The 17,508-nt window shown below is 48.5% G+C and overlaps 1 protein-coding gene across 1 annotated transcript; it reads right to left on the reverse strand.

Annotated features, from left to right (window-relative positions):
* Positions 1-9,210: 9,210 nt before the first annotated feature.
* Positions 9,211-17,108, reverse strand: CD48 (CD48 molecule). The gene is made up of 4 exons (XM_074938583.1): positions 16,796-17,108; positions 12,699-13,016; positions 10,611-10,874; positions 9,211-9,594 (listed from the first exon to the last, which is right to left on the reverse strand). Exons 1-4 carry the CDS (start codon positions 16,848-16,850, stop codon positions 9,500-9,502), a joined length of 732 nt encoding a protein of 243 aa, XP_074794684.1. The 5' UTR covers positions 16,851-17,108; the 3' UTR covers positions 9,211-9,499.
* Positions 17,109-17,508: the final 400 nt, after the last annotated feature.

Raw genomic sequence — 17,508 nt, forward strand, 5'->3', positions numbered from 1 at the left:
CTACAGGCCGGGCTTCCTGGTAAGACTACATTTCCCATGATGCATCATGGTCTCACCTTAGGGAAGGGAGGCCATGCAAGTTGGTAGTGCGTCATGGGAGACAGAGTTTGGCCAGGGAACCTAGCCTGTGGATGAGAACAAGGCAGTGAGGCCATCAAACTACAGCTCCCATGAGGCACCATGGCAGGACAGCCAAATCAAAGTACTTTGTTTTCAGGTGAAAACCAAAAAATGTTCAGTTTTTGGGTGGTGACTTTTCCAACAGATACTTTAGGCAAATAAAATCCATTTATTCAACAATCTAGTTTTCCCTCAAAAAAAAAAACAAAAAAAAAAACAGTTTGCACAGAAAATTTTCACTCAGCCTCCCCAAGGCCAGGAAAGTTTGCCCTGAGATTCAAAGGTCCGTGCAGTGGAGACCCACATATGCAGCATGTAACCATGCCCCAAGTGGGCTGGTTTTTCTGTGGGCAGTGACCCCAAGCCTAACAATACTGACCACCATTATAATGTACTTTGAGGCGTATGAATGAAAAGCCCTATATCAGAGCAAGGTTCTTCACTGGGCCTTTGTGATTCTGCTGCCATGTGATTTTTGCCCTTGATTTCAATAGGAGGGGTAGGCCCACAATTTGCCAAGCTCTTTCAAGATGACAAGCGCTACATGTGGACGTGTCTAAGGGGCTAGATGTTATGTTACAAATATTTTTATGGGAAATTTCTCTAAAAATATATATTTATGTTGAAATAAACACCTACCCACAGGGCGGTTATATCCACATTTGAGCCGCAGAAGACAAGAAATTAGCATGAGCCCCTCATTAACACTGAGCACTGGAATGCCATGCACTCATTAAAGAGCTTCAAAGGAGCTGACTAGCTCCCTGTTGACCCTTGGAGGAAACTGGCCTGAGGGGTCTTTGTTTAAAGAAAGTTCTTGAAACAGACACTTGAATTTAAAGGAAACGGGAGTTTGATTTTCCTCTCCCTCGCTCTGGTCTGATTTCCAGAGATGCTCAGCAGCTGCATCTCCTCTTGAAATCCAGGAGAGCCCCAGGATTTCAGCAACTCTGAAAAGCAGGAGCAACTCCATGGACCAATAGCTCAACCATCAGCTGGTGCAAACAACCCCCCATCCCACCCCCACACTCACTGTACACGTGCAGCAGGTATTCCGTCACAGTGGTGGTGAACTCGGTGTTTATCTGCGCTCTGTACACGCCCCTGTCCAGCATGCTCAGGTTGCTAATCACCAGAGAATAGGTATGGTCCAAGACCCTCAACCGCCCTATGTAGCGTTTATCCAGCACTTTAACTACAGCTAGTTTCCCTTTCTGGGGGGTAAATGTGGCGAGGGTTGTGACTGAATTCCAGACGATGGTCTCCACGGGTACCCATGGGGGAACTTTGAAAGGGAAAACTACCGATCCTCCCACCATCCCAGTCAGCTGGATCGCCTGGGATTTGGTGGTGCGTGCATCTAGAAACACAGAAAGAAAGAGAGAGGTTAGGAAACTGATGGAACTGAGTTCTTTAACGTGAGTTTGATTTCTGAGTCTGATTTCATGCAGATCGATATTATCTATCTATCTCTCCATCCATCCATCCCCATGCACACCTCTCCATCCCCATACACGTTCCTCCACCTATCTACAGGTTGAGTGAAACTGGGAGTTTCCATTCCCTGGGAAATGACAATATTTCAACATTCATTTTCCATCCCACATCAAGATGAAAAGCCAAAATTTGAAAGTTATTTTGCAGAATGGAAATCCTGGAATATTTCAGTTTGGAAGCATTGAAGAATTTAGTTTCAGCACTGTTGGCTGAGAACATCAGACATTCCTGAATGGCAATGTTTCATTTCGATTGGTTAAACTGACCCAAAATGCTTTGTTTCAAGTCAGTTCAATATTAATCTGCATTTTCTCATTGAGGCACATTGACTCATCGAAGCTGTAATTTGGGAGCTGGATGCCTATAGGCTGGGCCGGGCTCCCTCTCCCATAATGTACTGAGGATCATGTGACTCCCATGGTGCACCACACAGCTTGGTAAGATGGGAGCCTGTATTGCTGTATGGGACATGTAGTCCTCCAGGGAGCCAGGCCCAGAGGCGAGAATGGAGGGCCAAACTACAACTCCCATGAGGCAACTGACTGACAGGGAAATGCTATTTTAACAGTTTGTTGAACTGATTTGAAATTAAACATTTTGGGTCAATTTTTGATTTGGGTCAAAATAACCAGAATTTTTTTTTCTTCAATTTTGTCGGAGAACACTTCAATCTCTTTGGTCACTCGATTACAGACCTAAAAGTGGCAATTCTTCAACAAAAAAACTTCAAAAACAGACTCCAATGAGAGACTGCTGAATTGGAATTAATTTGCAAACTGGATACAATTAACTTAGGCTTGAATAAAGACTGGGAGTGGATGGGTCATTACACAAAGTAAAACTATTTCCCCTTGTTTATTCCCCACCCCTCACTGTTCCTCAGACGTTCTTGTCAACTGCTGGAAATAGCCCACCTTGATTACCACTACAAAAGGTTCCTCCCCCCCCCCCCCCCCCCCCGCTCTCCTGCTGGTAATAGCTCACCTTAAGTGATCACTCTGGTTACAGTGTGTATGGTAACACCCATTGTCTCATGTTCTCTGTGTATATAAATCTCCCCACTGTATTTTCCACTGAATGCATCTGACGAAGTGAGCTGTAGCTCATGAAAGCTTATGCTCAAATAAATTTGTTAGTCTCTAAGTCCTCCTTTTCTTTTAACAAAATTAAAGAATTCCCACAGAAAGTTTCCATTTTGCAGAAATTGTTTCTTCATTCCAGTGGAAAATTCTCAACCAGCTACACACACACACACTTACTTTACCTGTAAGGATAAGGCATGTAAGCAACCAACATAGTCCCAGGATCACCATCCTAACACCAAACTGGTAGCTTCTTCTAGACATTCCCAGAGAGTCCTAGGAGGAAAAGACAACTCAGAAGGGGCCTCTCCGTGGGGAAAGAGGAAAGCGAGGTGAGCATCTGGGAGCCCAGCTGTTCACAAAAGAAGGCTGGAGGGTTGGATTTACACAAGAGCTCAGCAGCACCCAAATGAAGTGGGCCAAAGTGGGAGCTGCTGAGTGCTCTTGGAGAAGTCTGGCACTTACGTACACAAGGCTGCATTTGGTCTTCTAATCCTGACCCTAATACCCTGAGCTCTGACCAGGGGCCCAGGCTGAGTGTGTCTGTAATGGGGGCTGGCGCTGTGACTTATCAAGACACGGGAGGTCGTGGATAGACTTCACAAACTTTTCTGATCCAGCCTCTTTCAGCTATGTCAGTCCTAGTGTCTGACTCTCCTCTCATTCACACCAGCATAAATCCAGAGGAACTCAATTAAAGCCGGTTACATTACTTCTCCAAGAGCAGAATGTCTCACTTTTACCACCTGTGCCTCATTTTTCTAAACTAATGAGGAAGATGACACATAAAACCAAGGTCCCTTTGGGTCATTAGAAACCCAGTGGCCATTTTTGTAAGGTTTTAGCCCTGCTGCCATAGTCCAATGTGCGTGAGTTGCTGGGATGGGACCGACTGTTATGGACCAGGCCGTAAGTGACCTGGCCCAGGAGTCAGATCAGCAATCAGGTCTAGTGGGCAGAGCAGGCACCCAGGCTGGGGAACGAAGCCAAGGGTCAGCATCAGAAGCAACTACCAGTTGACCAGAGTCAGAGCCAAGGTCAGATACCAAATGGCAGAACCAAGGGTCAAGACAATCAAGGTCAGAAATTGGAGGCTGGGGTCGAAGCCAGGCCTGGTAACTGGAGGAAAGGCAAGAACTGAACATGGAGCAAGAGCAGGGTGGAAACAAGAGAGAAGGCAGGAGCCAGGAAACCACTTGGCTGCTCAGACAAACTTCCTGTGTTTCCTTTTGGCTTAAATAGTGTGGTTGGACCAATCAGTGGAGTCAGGCGATCCTCCAATCAGGGCTCCCGTGCGTGGAGTCTTGGCTGAGGCTATCATCCTACTAGCCTGTGGGCACTCCAGGTTTCAGCAGACACTGGGTGGCGGAGCCAGGATGCAGCAGCAGCTGTCTAGGGACACCCAGGCCTGGGTTCAAGACCTGGGACATCCTACTGAGCTGAAAGTTTGGCTCTAGAAGCTCCTGAGTTTGGATTAGGCCCGGCCCATCTCTAGTGTTGTGGTTTTCAAAGTGCTGCATGACCACTACTTAATGCTCCAGGTTCTCTAACACAAGCTGATTGGCATTATGCCTGAGAGAGGAAGCACCTTGTCCACACGGCAAGTCATCAGGACAGCCTAGACCAGTACACCACTTTGTCTTAGGCTAGGACCGTGGCCAACCTCAGAGCAGCTCTCTCCAGGGCAGATGAGACAGGAGGAAAAGGGGGGACCCAAGCTCAGCCCCCCCACCGCAAACTTCTCTAATGTCTGTGTAAATATGGTTAAACGAGAGGGGGTGGGGCCTGTACCAGGGCCCCAAATCTCTCCCAACAGACCTGCCTCTCGCAGATGTTGCCATCTTGTAGATCACTTTGGGGGAGGGGGGAGCTAGCTCCTAAACACCCACCTTCACATTCTGTCTCAGCTACTTACCTGGCCACCCATCACCCTAGGACCAGAGCTCTTCCCAGTCTCTAATAGTTACCCTAACCACCCCGCTCCCCGTGAGGCAGGGCAGTGCTGATATCTCCTTGGTACCAGAGGTGGGGAAACTGAGGCATCAATCAACTCAGTGGTTGCCCAGGGTCACACAGGGAGCGTCTGGTACAGCTGGGCACTGGACCCAGAGTCGCTGGCTAGTGTCCCAGTCACTGGGCCATGCTTTGCATTAGCCATTGAGTAATACCCTTGTGCTCTCACCAATATCACCAATATCCTCCGTTACCACCCTACCCCAACACACTGGTCCCTTCTCCCTCCTCTTCTGACCCCTCCTTCCCCCACTCAATCCTCCTCCCCCCTTCATCCTTATGTAGCCCCATAGCAGCTCCACCCCCCGCCCCCTCCCCCAGCTGTCTCCCCTGTACAGTCCCAGCATACCAAGCCCTGTCTGTCCTGCCCACACAGACAAACTGCCCCCTGTACCTCCCCTATAGGGGGCAGGGACGAGCTGCTGCCAGCCACGCTCAGGGCAAGAGGGGAGCAGTGTGGCATTGGCCGGTTTCCTTTTCCTCCCGTCTCTCCTCTGCAATGGGAGGGGGACAGCCTGGAGGATGGGGGCGCAGGAGAGCGATGGATGGAGCGGGAGGGGGGAAGATAGGTAGGGACCGGGTGCTCCCGGTGGCCAGAAGCCAGCACCCCAGCACAGCGCCCTCTGGTGGCCTGTTCCCAAACCCTCAGGAACTGGCTGGTCCCCAAGGTGTGAAATTGCCCGGGGGCAAACCAGCATTCTAAGGGTTAATAGGGCCAAACCTCTCCCCATGATGAGCAGTTACCATGGCAGTCACTATCCAGGTATGTCTCACCTGTAACAGGTGACTGAACCATCTCTACTGGGGGGGGGGGATGAAGAGGAGAGGAATCTATTAACCCCCCCCCAACACACACACAATTTCAGTTCACATTTGTGTACACTCATGTCTAGTGATTTATCCTTGTGAGTCTGGTGATTATTTTTATGGCTCGTTTGTACAACCGTGTTATAGAACAGCTCTCCCCCACGCCCCACGCCCTTGCAGGGCGAATGGAACATTCCAACAGCTTCCTTCCTCCCCACCAACTTCAAAGAGTCCCCCGATTTAACCCCTTCCCTGCCAGAGGAAAAGAAGGAGAGAGAAAAAACATGACCTTGTAGAAAGAAAAAAGAAAAGGAGTACTTGTGGCACCTTAGAGACTAACCAGTTTATTTGAGCATGAGCTTTCGTGAGCTACAGCTCACTTCATCGGATGCATAGCTATGCATCCGATGAAGTGAGCTGTAGCTCACGAAAGCTCATGCTCAAATAAACTGGTTAGTCTCGAAGGTGCCACAAGTACTCCTTTTCTTTTTTCTTTTTACGAATACAGACTAACATGGCTGTTACTCTGAAACATGACCTTGTAGGTATTTATTTAGTCTAAGCACCAGTTTGCATACAGGAAGGACCAGAAATGGAGGGCCACTGGCATTAAATATGTAAACACATAGGGAAGGAGCAGGACAAAGATGTTTGGAGCGTAACTGATTGAGAAAATTCAGAACCACACAAAAGACAGGAGTGTGTATGTGTAGCATCCATGCGTGCATTCCATAGTGGGGGAAAATACATAACAGGTTGGTTATGTTAGGGCTGGTCTAGGTTTATTAGGTCCTGCCTCAGTGCAGGGACCTGGACTTGATGACTCCCAAAAAAATTTTCAGCAAATCAAAAAAAAAAAAATAATTTTGAATCAAATGAAACTTATCACATGACCTGAACTGTTTTGTTTCATTTGGAGTTTTTAAAAAACATTTTAAAGAATTTTTAAAATAAATCTGAGGGAAATTCCACAACATGTTTCGGAAACAGCTTGTTCTGACTTTTCCGAGTTTCTTTATTCTTGAGCAAGAATTCACCAAAATCAACCAGAATTCATAAATCGTTTTGGTCAGCCCAAATCTGCATTTTTGTCAAATAAAAGTTTTTTGCCTGAAATATTTCACCCATCTCTGCACTCGAAAGCCTGCAAATGCTCTAGCTGGTGATGTCCATGCAACCTTAACTCTGCCCCTAGTGAGTCTGCTTTAGTTTAATTAATTAGATGATTGCATGCTATTATTTCTGCAGCATTGTCTGCCATTCAGTAGGACTTACTGTTATCTTAGTCATGATTATTTGGAGAACTACCAGGTCATTATGAAAATGTTTGCAAATCTTGAAAGATTCTTAGACTTTTACTGTAAATGGTTAGTCACCTAAAATGTTATCCCAGATACTTCTGAAAGACAGTTTCAGGTACCTAACCAGAGCGCAAAAATGATATCATGGGACCTAGCAACCAGTCACTAACCATCAATTAGAAAGAGCTGGAACTGAACAGTTCCTGAAAATTGCTCCTCAAAACCAGCTATTTGCATCCAGCAAACAGACTCACATGCTGAGGGCAATAGGTAACGCTCTGCTAACCAATAAAAAGGGTCTCGATTCACAATCAATTTTATTGTTAGTATTATAGTAGTGTGAGAGGCCACGAGAACGCTCAGGGCCCTGTTGTGCTAAGTGCTATAAGCAGTCTGTCCCCGATCTGCAGAGCATAAAGAAACCAGACAGACAAAGTTAGGAGGGGAAACTGAGACACAGAGAGGCACAGTGACTTGCCCATGGTAGGCCAGAGGCAGAGCTGAGACTAGAACCCTGGTCTCTAATTCAGTGCCTGGTCCATCTATGTGCGGGTAGGTAGGCAGGGCTCACACCTTAGGCACCTACATGTTGCACTGCTTCTCTCCCATCTTTCTTGAGCTGAGGAAGAACGATCCCCAACTAGATCAGTGCCTCCCTTTTTATAACCTTCCAGTCTCCTCTGTCAGGTGACTCCCCTGTCACCCTCAATAGGTGTCTTCACTGCCAGGCAACCTCACCCCAGCTAGCCTAGTTTGGAGCCAGTCCGTTGTCTAGAGTGATCACATTTCAATGGCTGAGCACTTTAAGTTAAATGTTAGGCCACTGCCCCTACCCCCTACTGCTCCAACATGGAGTTGAAAGGACAACAGAGACGCCAAGAGGCTGCACGTTCCATATCGGTAAAGGTACATACAGCGAGTTCATAACTTCACACCAAAGTCAGAAATTAGACAGAGAGATTTCCCCGAAGTAGCAAGCAGCGTGAGTTGTGGGCACCACCATTACACTGGCAGCTTAGCCATGAGCATTTGTTTGATCCCTGCTCACTCTTTCTTTCATGCTTCTGCCCCTTTTGTTACTGTCCTGGGGTGTGACTGCCCTGCAGCATCACCCACTTCTGGCTAAGTGTGGCATTCCCTGCCTCAGTTTCCCTTCTCAGGAACCCAGTAACTCCACTTCAGGCCTCTTGACTCAATAATACTCTCCAGGGGGCGAGATTCCTAATAAAAGCTGGTGCCAAATAGTCCAGAACAAACATCTTTAATAAAGCAGAGGTTCTCCTGGCTTTTGGAGTTGTTCTGAAGCCCACCCCATGAGCCCTGTTCCCAGCCTGGGCTACCCCTCAGTCTCTCCTTGTGGCAGAAACCCCACCCTCCTCCTGGAGCAGGTTAATTCAGGCAGTTGTTACCTCTCTCCTTAAAACAGGAGTCTGCAGCTCTCCTCTGTTGGGAGGAAGTATGTTGGTCCCCTTCTCCCAGCTCGTCCCCAGTTGTGAAGAGAGCCTTCCTTACCCTCACCTCTCTGCAGGCTTCCCAGATATTTCTTTCTCCCTGGTCTGTTTCCTTTCTCCCAGGTCCCTCATAATTTGTCACAGGTGTGGCAATTTCCTGGACAAACCCTACTGAATACAGGTTAACCTTCTTGAATTAAGTTTATGTATCGCTGTGTGCCAGGGACAAGTTGGTGTGAGAGACAAGGTGAGGCAGGTTATCTCTTTTATTGGACCCATTTCTGTTGGTGAGAGAGACCAGCTCTTCTGCAGCTCTGGCTTGTATGTCAATTCCCTCCCGGAAGGGAGGCCAAAGCTTCTCCAGGTACTCAGAACAGTGGGGGGTTGTTACGCAAAATCCCTCAGGTTGTAACACTTCCAAAGAGGTCCGACAACCAGTCATGCCCAACCCGTGAAAAAAAACCCACAGAAATTGGGCTTGTCTTTGGCTTAAGTGGCTTGCGAGTTGCTTGTTGGCTAGTTTTTGGCTTGTAGCTTGTTGCTTCTTTTTTTTTTTTTAATCTGCTCCCAGCAAGCAGGGGCAAAGGGGCGTAAAGGGGGGCAAGGGGCAAACAGGGGCAAGGTGGGGAGAGAGTCAGGGGTGCACAGTGGGCCCACCACAGTCCCAGATTGCATGCCGGGGGGACCTAGTCACATAGAGTGTTGAGGTACTTAGGGATTGGCTTGTTTTGGCCTTGTTTTGAAATGGGATTAGCTTGATTTTTGGTTTATTGTGAAAGTCAGGGTGCTTATTTATGGCATGAAAGTTGGCAACTATGCCCGCAACCTGGAGCGGCTGCACTTTTAAACTGATTCTCCAGATCCCAACAAATAAAGGAAGGACTTTTGGATAAATAGCCTGAATTTAAACTGACTTAGGGCCTTTGTTCTTACCCAGCAAACAGCCAGGATCCCTCCCCGCACCCTCCCCTCCATCTGCAGAGAAAGTGAGGCTATTATAGCACCCAAGTAGTGGGCCTTGTCTCCGCAACATCATCTTCTCCTTAGTTCTCTAAGTCCCTGGTTCAATCCCCAGTATGCTGGCCAAGATGGTGGATATCTGTCTAACACAGTTATTTCAGGAGTTCGTTTTGGTCTTGTGTGTTTCACCAGGTCTGCCAGGGAACGGACCAGCGCAGGCAATCGAGGAGATCGTTGCATTCCCTTGGCTTTCACCGGAATGGCAGCCTTAGACCCAGTTATGGACGAGGAGGAGAAATCCAAACGCCAGGATGGAATCGGCGGTCTTCCGAGCCAAGGACAAGGGCACGGCTGAGTTCTTCTCTGAAACAAGACAAGAGCCTGTTATTTATAGCACCTGCCGGCTATTTATTAACAATAATACAAATGGGCTGCCTCGCCCCTGCCATGGAAAACCCACAGGAGGCGGTAGACTTTAGGGGCAAGGATGAGCAGGGGTCGAAGGAGCGGGGAGCAAGGAGAGGATGCACAGCAAAACACAGGGAAAGCAGCCCTGTCCCTGGCCTGAGAGCTCTGCCCCCCCCGCCATATCCCCCAGTGGGTGCAGAGAGAGCTCCCCCCGCTGCTTCAATCACCCAGGATGACACTTCTCTCCTCCCTGTGCAGAATGAGCCAAGGAGACAGCCCCAAACCCCAGAGGATCCCCCCAGTTATCGACACAGGCTCCCAGAACCTCACAGCTGGCTCCGGAACCCAGTGCCCGGCTGCAATGGCACCGTCCTTGTGGCTAATCGTCTGGGATCCCCCTAGAACACACCGCCTGCACTGTGCCTTCCCCCCCGCTGCATCACTTTGTGCCTTGTGCTAACACAGACACCACACCCTGCACTGGTGCCTCTAATGGACCCCCTTGGTCGGGCCCTTGCCAGGGACTGTCCCTGCGACCTCGAGCTCCAAAGCACTGGCCTCGACCCCCTGAGGACTCAGCCCATCGCCCGAACGACAGCCCATCAGCAGGCGGCTCTCCTGTGTCACAGGCACGCACAGCCCTTCCAACCCTGGGCAGCATCATGCCGCGTGGCCAGGATCCGTCATCCCACCCGCGGCACCCCCAGCAGCCTGGCATCCCCAGTCTGGCACCACGGTGGCTGCAGCTTCACAGCAACTCACAGCCCAGGGCAGGTCAGCAGAAGACTGCTCTGGGGTCCCCCGGGGGGGGGGGGAATACACACTGGGAAGCAGCGAACGAGACTCTCACTCAAGAGTCACCAAAACCACGGCTGCCCTGCTGCAATTGAGACCGAAGCAGAGTGGCTGCATAGCTAACCTGCACAGCCAGATAGACGCAGCAAGATAAATGAATGCAAAGTGAATGTTACCATCCCATGTGCAAGGGCTTCTGTAATAGACCAAGCCCGCCTCTTCGCTGACGGGGTTGTGGACGACGCATTTGTAAGATGCGTGACTTTCTGACTTTAACTGATCGTCCAGTGTGCTGCTATTTTTGCCCACAAAATCCTTTTCATTCTTGTACCAGTGGTAGGCCACTTGGGCGGCGTTCACTGTGCACTCCAGGGTGACATTGCACCATCCATCTTTGTTGGCCCTGATAGTGACGTTAAAACTGGGCTTAGGGACGGGCTCTGGAAATAGAGAAAAGAGAAATTCAACAACAGGCCAAACCGTGACAGAGATCTAACCGTGGGCCAGATCCTCAGATGATGTAAAGTGGTGGTGCTCCAATGAAACTGATTTCTACCAGCTGGGGATGTTGCTTGCATAGATTTTATACAGAAGGGTCTATTAGCGAGACAAATTCAGACTGCAAATAAGGCATAAAATTTTAACGGTGAGAGTAATTGACCATTGGAACAATTTACCAAGGAGTGTGATGTGTTCTCCATCACTGACAATTTTTAAATCAAGATTGGACATTGTTCTAGAAGATCTGCTCTAGGAATTGTTTTGGGGCAGGTCTCTGGCCTGTGCTATCCAGGAGGATAGGCAAGATGATCACAATGGTTCCTTCAGGCCTTGGAATCTTTGAATGATGCTCATCTAGTCTGACTGCCTGTGTAATGCAGATCAGACAATTTCACACAATGGCTTCTGCTTCCAACCCTTTGACTTGTGGCTGGATGAGAGCGCATCATTTAGAAAGAGGGTCCAACCATGATCTGGAGACCTCAAGTGATGGAGAATCCCCCATATGCCTGGGTGAGCTGTGTGAATGGTTCATTTCCATCCCTGTTAAATGCAAACACAAAATGAGACAAAACTTTCTTCTAGCTTCAACTTTCAGCCAGTGGATCTTGTTCTACCTTTATCTGCTAGATTGATAAGAGAGGGCTCTTCAGAGACCTTCCCCGTGTGTTAGTACTGCTTTGAGAGCGAGTCACCAATTTACCTTCCCTTTGATAAGCTAACTAGAATAAGCTCATTAAAAAGTTTCCCACTGGAGAACATGTTTTCCAGATCTCATCGTTTTCCTTCAGCATTTTGGGGGTGATGAAATACACCCCATTTGGACCACATACATTAGATCAACAGTACCAAATTCCCTGTGTATCCCCCAACCCCCATCCTGTCTACCCACCATCTCACCTAGCAGAGTGCATGTGACCCTAGGGTCTGTCTGGGTGCTTAGATAACCTCCCTCACCCCAGCATCTCTCAGGACTCCATGGCCATATCCTCACACCCTGAAGCACGGAGAGACCCCTGGCAAAGGCCTTAAGCCAAGATATTTAAACGTGACTAGTGACTGTGTGTCCCTCAATTCTGGATCCCCTGTAGGATCCCAATTTTCAGAGCCCAGATGCTCAGCGCTTTCTGAAAATCAGGTCCCTTTAAAGTGTGCCCAGAAAATGGGGCATCCCAAATCCTTAGTCATTTTTTGGAAACACTGGCCTAAGTGACTAAACCAAATCTCCTGGATGCCAGTCCAGTGCCTTGGCTACAAGACCATCCTTCCTGGCCCTTACCAGCTTAGCCTGGGGGGTTATCAACTCATTTCTTTTATGGAGCCCCCTCCCCCGGTGGCCTTCCTGGCTCTCACTAGCTGGTCTCCCCTGCTTTCTGACGTGTGTGTAGCTGTTCCTTGAAGACGTCTGGGTGGCTCCATTACCCCACCTTCTGCCAGCAGGGCAGCAATCTGCTTTTGCCTCTGTTCCCATTTGGTCCGTTGTGGGAGGTCCCAAAACAAGAATGTCATTAAGGTCGGTACCTGACCCATCCCCTTAAAGCCCCAGCCACAAAGATTCCAGAAAGAACAGCTCTGGCGATGGAGCATTGGACCCAGAACCTGAGCTGAGGATCTGGCCCATTTCTTTGTCCCATCCAAGCTGTTACCTGCTCCTTCCCCTGCCTTGTGGGCATTTCGGGCCAGGGAGAGAGGAGGGTGCATTATTGGGGCCCTTCTACCTCACCATCCCTGACCCTTGTGTGAAGAAGCCGCTCCCGACTCACCGTACACGTTCAGTTGGATACGTTCATTTGTCGTCTTGCTCTGGGTGTCCTCCACTTCTATCCGGAAGATGCCGCTGTCTCGCTTCTGCAGCTGGACAATTTCCAGGGTGTGATTCTCGTGGTAATGCAGTTTATTATGAAAAGAGCCATTGAAGTAAAACGTTTGATTCCATTTTTTAGTTAGGATCTTTTGGGTCTCATTGACCCACCAGATGATCTGATTGTATTCCTCTGGGACTGACAGTTTGGGGTTTAGATACACCGTACCACGGACAATCCCATTCACCTGATCGTGCGGCACCTCTGTGGCCTCGTAAGCTGTCAACAGACAAAAATCAGGGTTGTAATGGGAAGCAAAGGAACAAGCGTTACTCTTAGTTAGTTGTTGGGTGAACTGGGACAAGCTAGCGCAAATGCCTCTTGCTGTGCCTCAGTTTCCCCCTGTAAAATGGGGATAATGTTACTGGCTCTTTTGTGAAGGACTTTGAGTTCTTGTGACAATCAGGTTCCAGACTGCCCTCCCCAGTGGAGAACAGAAGATTTAGGCCCCCCCAAAATGAGCAATGGAGCGTTTCTTGAGGCCGGTTTAACCCCAGTCTGTATCGATGTCGCATAATGACCATCACGTTCAGACTATTCCAAGCTTTCACAAAAGCCCTTACTCAATATACTCCCATAGTACAACAATACACCATGCAATCAGTGGGCTCAGCGGCTCCTTTTTGGGCCTAACTTTCTGTTCTTCCCCTTATGGTGTCCGGACCCAGTATCACAGATCTACAGCCGCAAAGAGCCCTCGCTCTAGGTATTGTTATGTTGTAGCAAAACGGAGCCTTGATTGTGGGCCACTAGGTCTTGAACCACTCTGATATTTGTACTGAAAAGGCTTGTCGAACCATTTATTTCCCAGCAACAATATAATATGCACAAGGGCCTGCTGGTGTCCAAGGGGGCCTGGAGCAAGCAGAGCTTTGTGACTTTGGTATCAGCGAGGACGAACGTCTAAGAGATTGTCTAGAACATTGGGGGAAATTAGAGTTGATGCCTGAGCTAACTGGGGCCTGGGGGTACAACCTGCACAGAGGGGTGAGCTAGCACAAATGCAAGTGACCCACAAAGGGAGAAGTGAAAGGAAGAGCAAGAAGAAGCAAAGAAAATGCTGGAGAGGAGGGGAAGAAACGCCGTTTAGAGGTCAGACCACTAATGGAAATGGAGATCCCTGGGCAGAATGGTGGCCGGTGTGGCGGGGGAGACACAGGCCAAATGAGGTCTGCCCAGCGGGATGAAAGGACACTGACTGCCTGTGCCTCAAAGCGCAGAGATCAGGGAGACTGGCAAGAAGGGGACGCCCATTTCTTGGGGTCGGTGCCCCAAACCGGCATTCGGGAGCGGGCGTGGGCTGTTTATTGCCAGGGGCAGGATTCTGCCATGCTGCTTTCTTATGTTGAAATTATTGGGATTACTTCGGCAGCGAGGTCCTAGAAATATCTGCGGGGGAGGGGGCGGTGTTGGGTGTTTAAACAGCAAATGTGGTTTCTGCAAAAAATGACATTTTCCATGGGAAATGAACTTCTTTGGCTTGTCGGGAAAATCCAAACGGAATGTTTCGCCCTTCATCTGTGTCCAGCTGGGCTAGTGCAGAACCTCCCACCCCTGTTCTCCTCCAGCCTACATCTCCCACGATGCACAGCAGCTGTTCGTGCAGAGGGGAGTCCCCACAAAGTGCCACTGCGGCCATGAAGCGGGATGTGTGGGACAGAATATTCTTCCTGCCTGGGCAGATTTAATTCATGCACCAATATTTCCCCTATTTGCTCTAACAGGTGGATCCTGCCAAGTTCGGCTACACCCTGACAGCACTGTCACCAACTCACTGACTTTGGGCAAGTCACTGCCTCTCTCTGTGCCTCAGTTTCCCCCTCTGTATAACGATTCCCAGAGATCACTGTGGTAAGGCTCAGCTAAGGTCTGCATCCTTTGCTCCTTGGTAAGTAAAGTTGCTACAGGAGTGCAAAGTGTTGTTTTTATTTCCAGTTTGGGCTTAGATTGCACCCTTTTTTATTTTCTCTCCTGCCTCTAATTTGTTCTCTGGGGTCCTAATCAATAACCAACATACGATGGCCTCATCCTTTACATTTCCTGTTTTGCCGACCCGCCCCAGCTACAAATTGCCCAGAATTAGCAGGAGAGGCTGCTTTATGCTGAGCCACTTCCTGTCCCCATCATTTCCTGTCTCAGAGGCCATTTCATCTTTTGAGGGAGTTTTTTGTTTTAAATCATAGAAAGAGCATTTTCATGAGTGACACAAGTAGCGAACCCAGCAGGGGTCATCTTTAGGGTCAGCGATTATCAGCAGTGAAAACCAAAGTCTCACACTTAGGCTAAAGGAGTAACTAACTAACCCCACCATCACCAGAGTGGGAGGGGACGGACATACACACACATCAGGTATGTTAAACACATTCATATTTATAAGTTGGACCTTTTGAATTGGTAATCTAGCAAACAGAGTGTGCACTATTCACTGGAGGCAGTATTGCCTAGTGGCTAGAGCACTGGACTGGGATTCAGGAGACCTGGCTTCTATACTTGGCTGTCCTGCTGGGTGAAGTCACTTTCCTTTTCTGTGCCTCAGTTTCTCTCACTCTGAAATTGGGACAACGGTACCCATTTAAAAAGCCCATTGAGATCCATGGGTGAGAAGAGCTAGGGGTGATTGTTTTTACTTTTGTTTCTTGTTTGGATCAAGCAAAACGCCCTACACGTGACCGCTGCTGACTCTGGGGGAAGTTCAGCTCCTTTTACCACTTTATGGTCTCTTGATTTGCTGTGTGTGCTTCACCGTTGCTGCTGCGTGATGGTGACAGAGTGGATTTTGCTGTTTCAACTCCGCCTACTAAGCTGGACCATCTTCTCCCGTACGCAAGAACTACCATAAAAGGCCATTACTATGGGGGGGGGGAATCACAAACACCATGTGACCTGCCCTAGACAAGTAATGGATGACATAAGGATTAACAAATACACCACCCTTTACACCAGCATTGAAGGCACTGAAACGCCTCTAAAAAGTTGGGCCTTTCACCTTCCCTCCCCCACACCGCCGCCATCATATTACCAACCCTGTGCCTCCCAAAATCACGAATGAGGTCCCTCACACATGACATTGCCTTTTTTAAAATATTAATTTTGGCTTCTTTTTTATGTGCCTGCTGGGTTTTGAATGTTTATGGATCATGTTTTCAAGCTTTTCTCCACAACCACAAGGGCTAGAAATTTAGCATTCATTTTTTTAAAAAAAAAAGTGAGATTCTTACATAATCACAGGGCTCCAGCAGCTGCGGATTTTTAGAAAAATACCAAGACTCGCAACAAATTCACAAGAGTTGACAACAACGGAATCCCTATTTTGGAGAAAGTAGAGCCAAATCCCTGTCTGATTCCCCTGATCACTGTAATGCTATACGCAGGAGGAAAAAAACAACCCCTTCTGACCAGAAGGGTGGATTTTGATGGCCCTAATTTCAGTGCGTGCAGGAACAGATGTTGTCAATGATAAAAAATGACAAGCTTCTAGATCCTTGGAGACTGAAATACTCTAGAAGCTTTCTCTGGAGCTTTCCAGTCTGTGGCCTGGGTTTAGCCCATGGGCACAGTTCTAGCTGACTTCAGTGAAGAAAAACTAGGCAGGGTAAGGAAATGTCTGTTCCAGCAACCCAGCTAAATACAGTTAATGAGCTCTAACAATCTCTCTGGAGCTTTGATGCAGCGACTTGTGCGAGCCCCTCGGCTTTGGTCTCTGTGATGGAAAAAACGGGCTTTCATTTAAAAAACAAACACAAAAAATAAGTTTCTAAGCCTGTTCTTGTGATGAGCCTGAAAACTGTAACTTGAAAGGAACAAGGCAGCCGTGCTCCACTTAGTAAAGAAATGTTGGCAAAACACTGGATCAGAATTTATATCCTTTCCCCCTGCTCCAGCCCTCCAAGATAAAACTTATCTACCACAAGGCAGGGGAATTTGAGAAAGAATCAAATCACTAGCACGCGCGAACAGACACACAGCCCAAATCTGCAACCCAGATCCAAAAAGCGTACCTTGTAAGCTGCTGAGCACCACCAGGTATGCAAAGGTTTGACCGGCTGCCGCCATCTTCCCCAGCCTCGCGGCAATCTAAAACCAGGATGTCCTCTAATCAAGTGACGTTGTCAAAGGACCTGATTCTCACTTACACCACCCGTGTAAAAGGGCCTTAATACGGGACTAAATTACAGGTACACCTGCATTAAGGCCCCTTTACACTGGGATAAAAAGGGCTTGGTGTAAATGAGAGACAGGCCAACCGATTTTAAAACAGTTACTTTAACGAGGAGTGCAGTGCGGCAGGTGTCGCCATCTTTTCAAAGAATCTAAAGAGGAGTTGAATTCCCTTTTTGCAGGATGTGACAATTTGTCAAAAACCACTTCCTTGAGCAAGTTGCAGTGTATGAATACAGCATTTTAGGCGTCGACTCTCATGCAGAATCTAGTACAATAGACCCCCAATCTCAGCCGGTGACTGTAGTTGCTACTTATAAGGGGACTGTTGCTAACATTCAGGGGGGGTGTTTTGGTTTTCTAGCTCCCGGTACTAAAAAGGGGGAAGGGTCGATGGGGAATCAGGGCCCTGAGACTGACAGCCCCCAGGAACAATGGGGAGAGGCCAATGCTCCAGGTCAGCCTGAATGACAGGGCGGGCAGGTTAATCAGGGAGTCAGGAGGGCCCATCCTCCGTGTGACCTGGAATTGCCTGGGTCAGACAGAGGGGGCC

This window comes from Natator depressus, chromosome 24 (assembly GCF_965152275.1).
Source record: "Natator depressus isolate rNatDep1 chromosome 24, rNatDep2.hap1, whole genome shotgun sequence".
Taxonomy (NCBI): domain Eukaryota; kingdom Metazoa; phylum Chordata; order Testudines; family Cheloniidae; genus Natator; species Natator depressus.

What these genes read in the sequence shown, in the direction of transcription:
- CD48 (XM_074938583.1), bottom strand. Translation starts at nt 16,850, where the DNA reads ATGGCGGCAGCCGGTCAAACCTTTGCATACCTGGTGGTGCTCAGCAGC. An exon ending in TATCCAACTGAACGTGTACG is followed by an intron (nt 10,875 to 12,698) that starts GTGAGTCGGGAG and finishes CTCTATTTCCAG; the next exon opens with AGCCCGTCCCTAAGCCCAGT. An exon ending in AAGCCCTTGCACATGGGATG is followed by an intron (nt 9,595 to 10,610) that starts GTAACATTCACT and finishes GTCTTGTTTCAG; the next exon opens with AGAAGAACTCAGCCGTGCCC.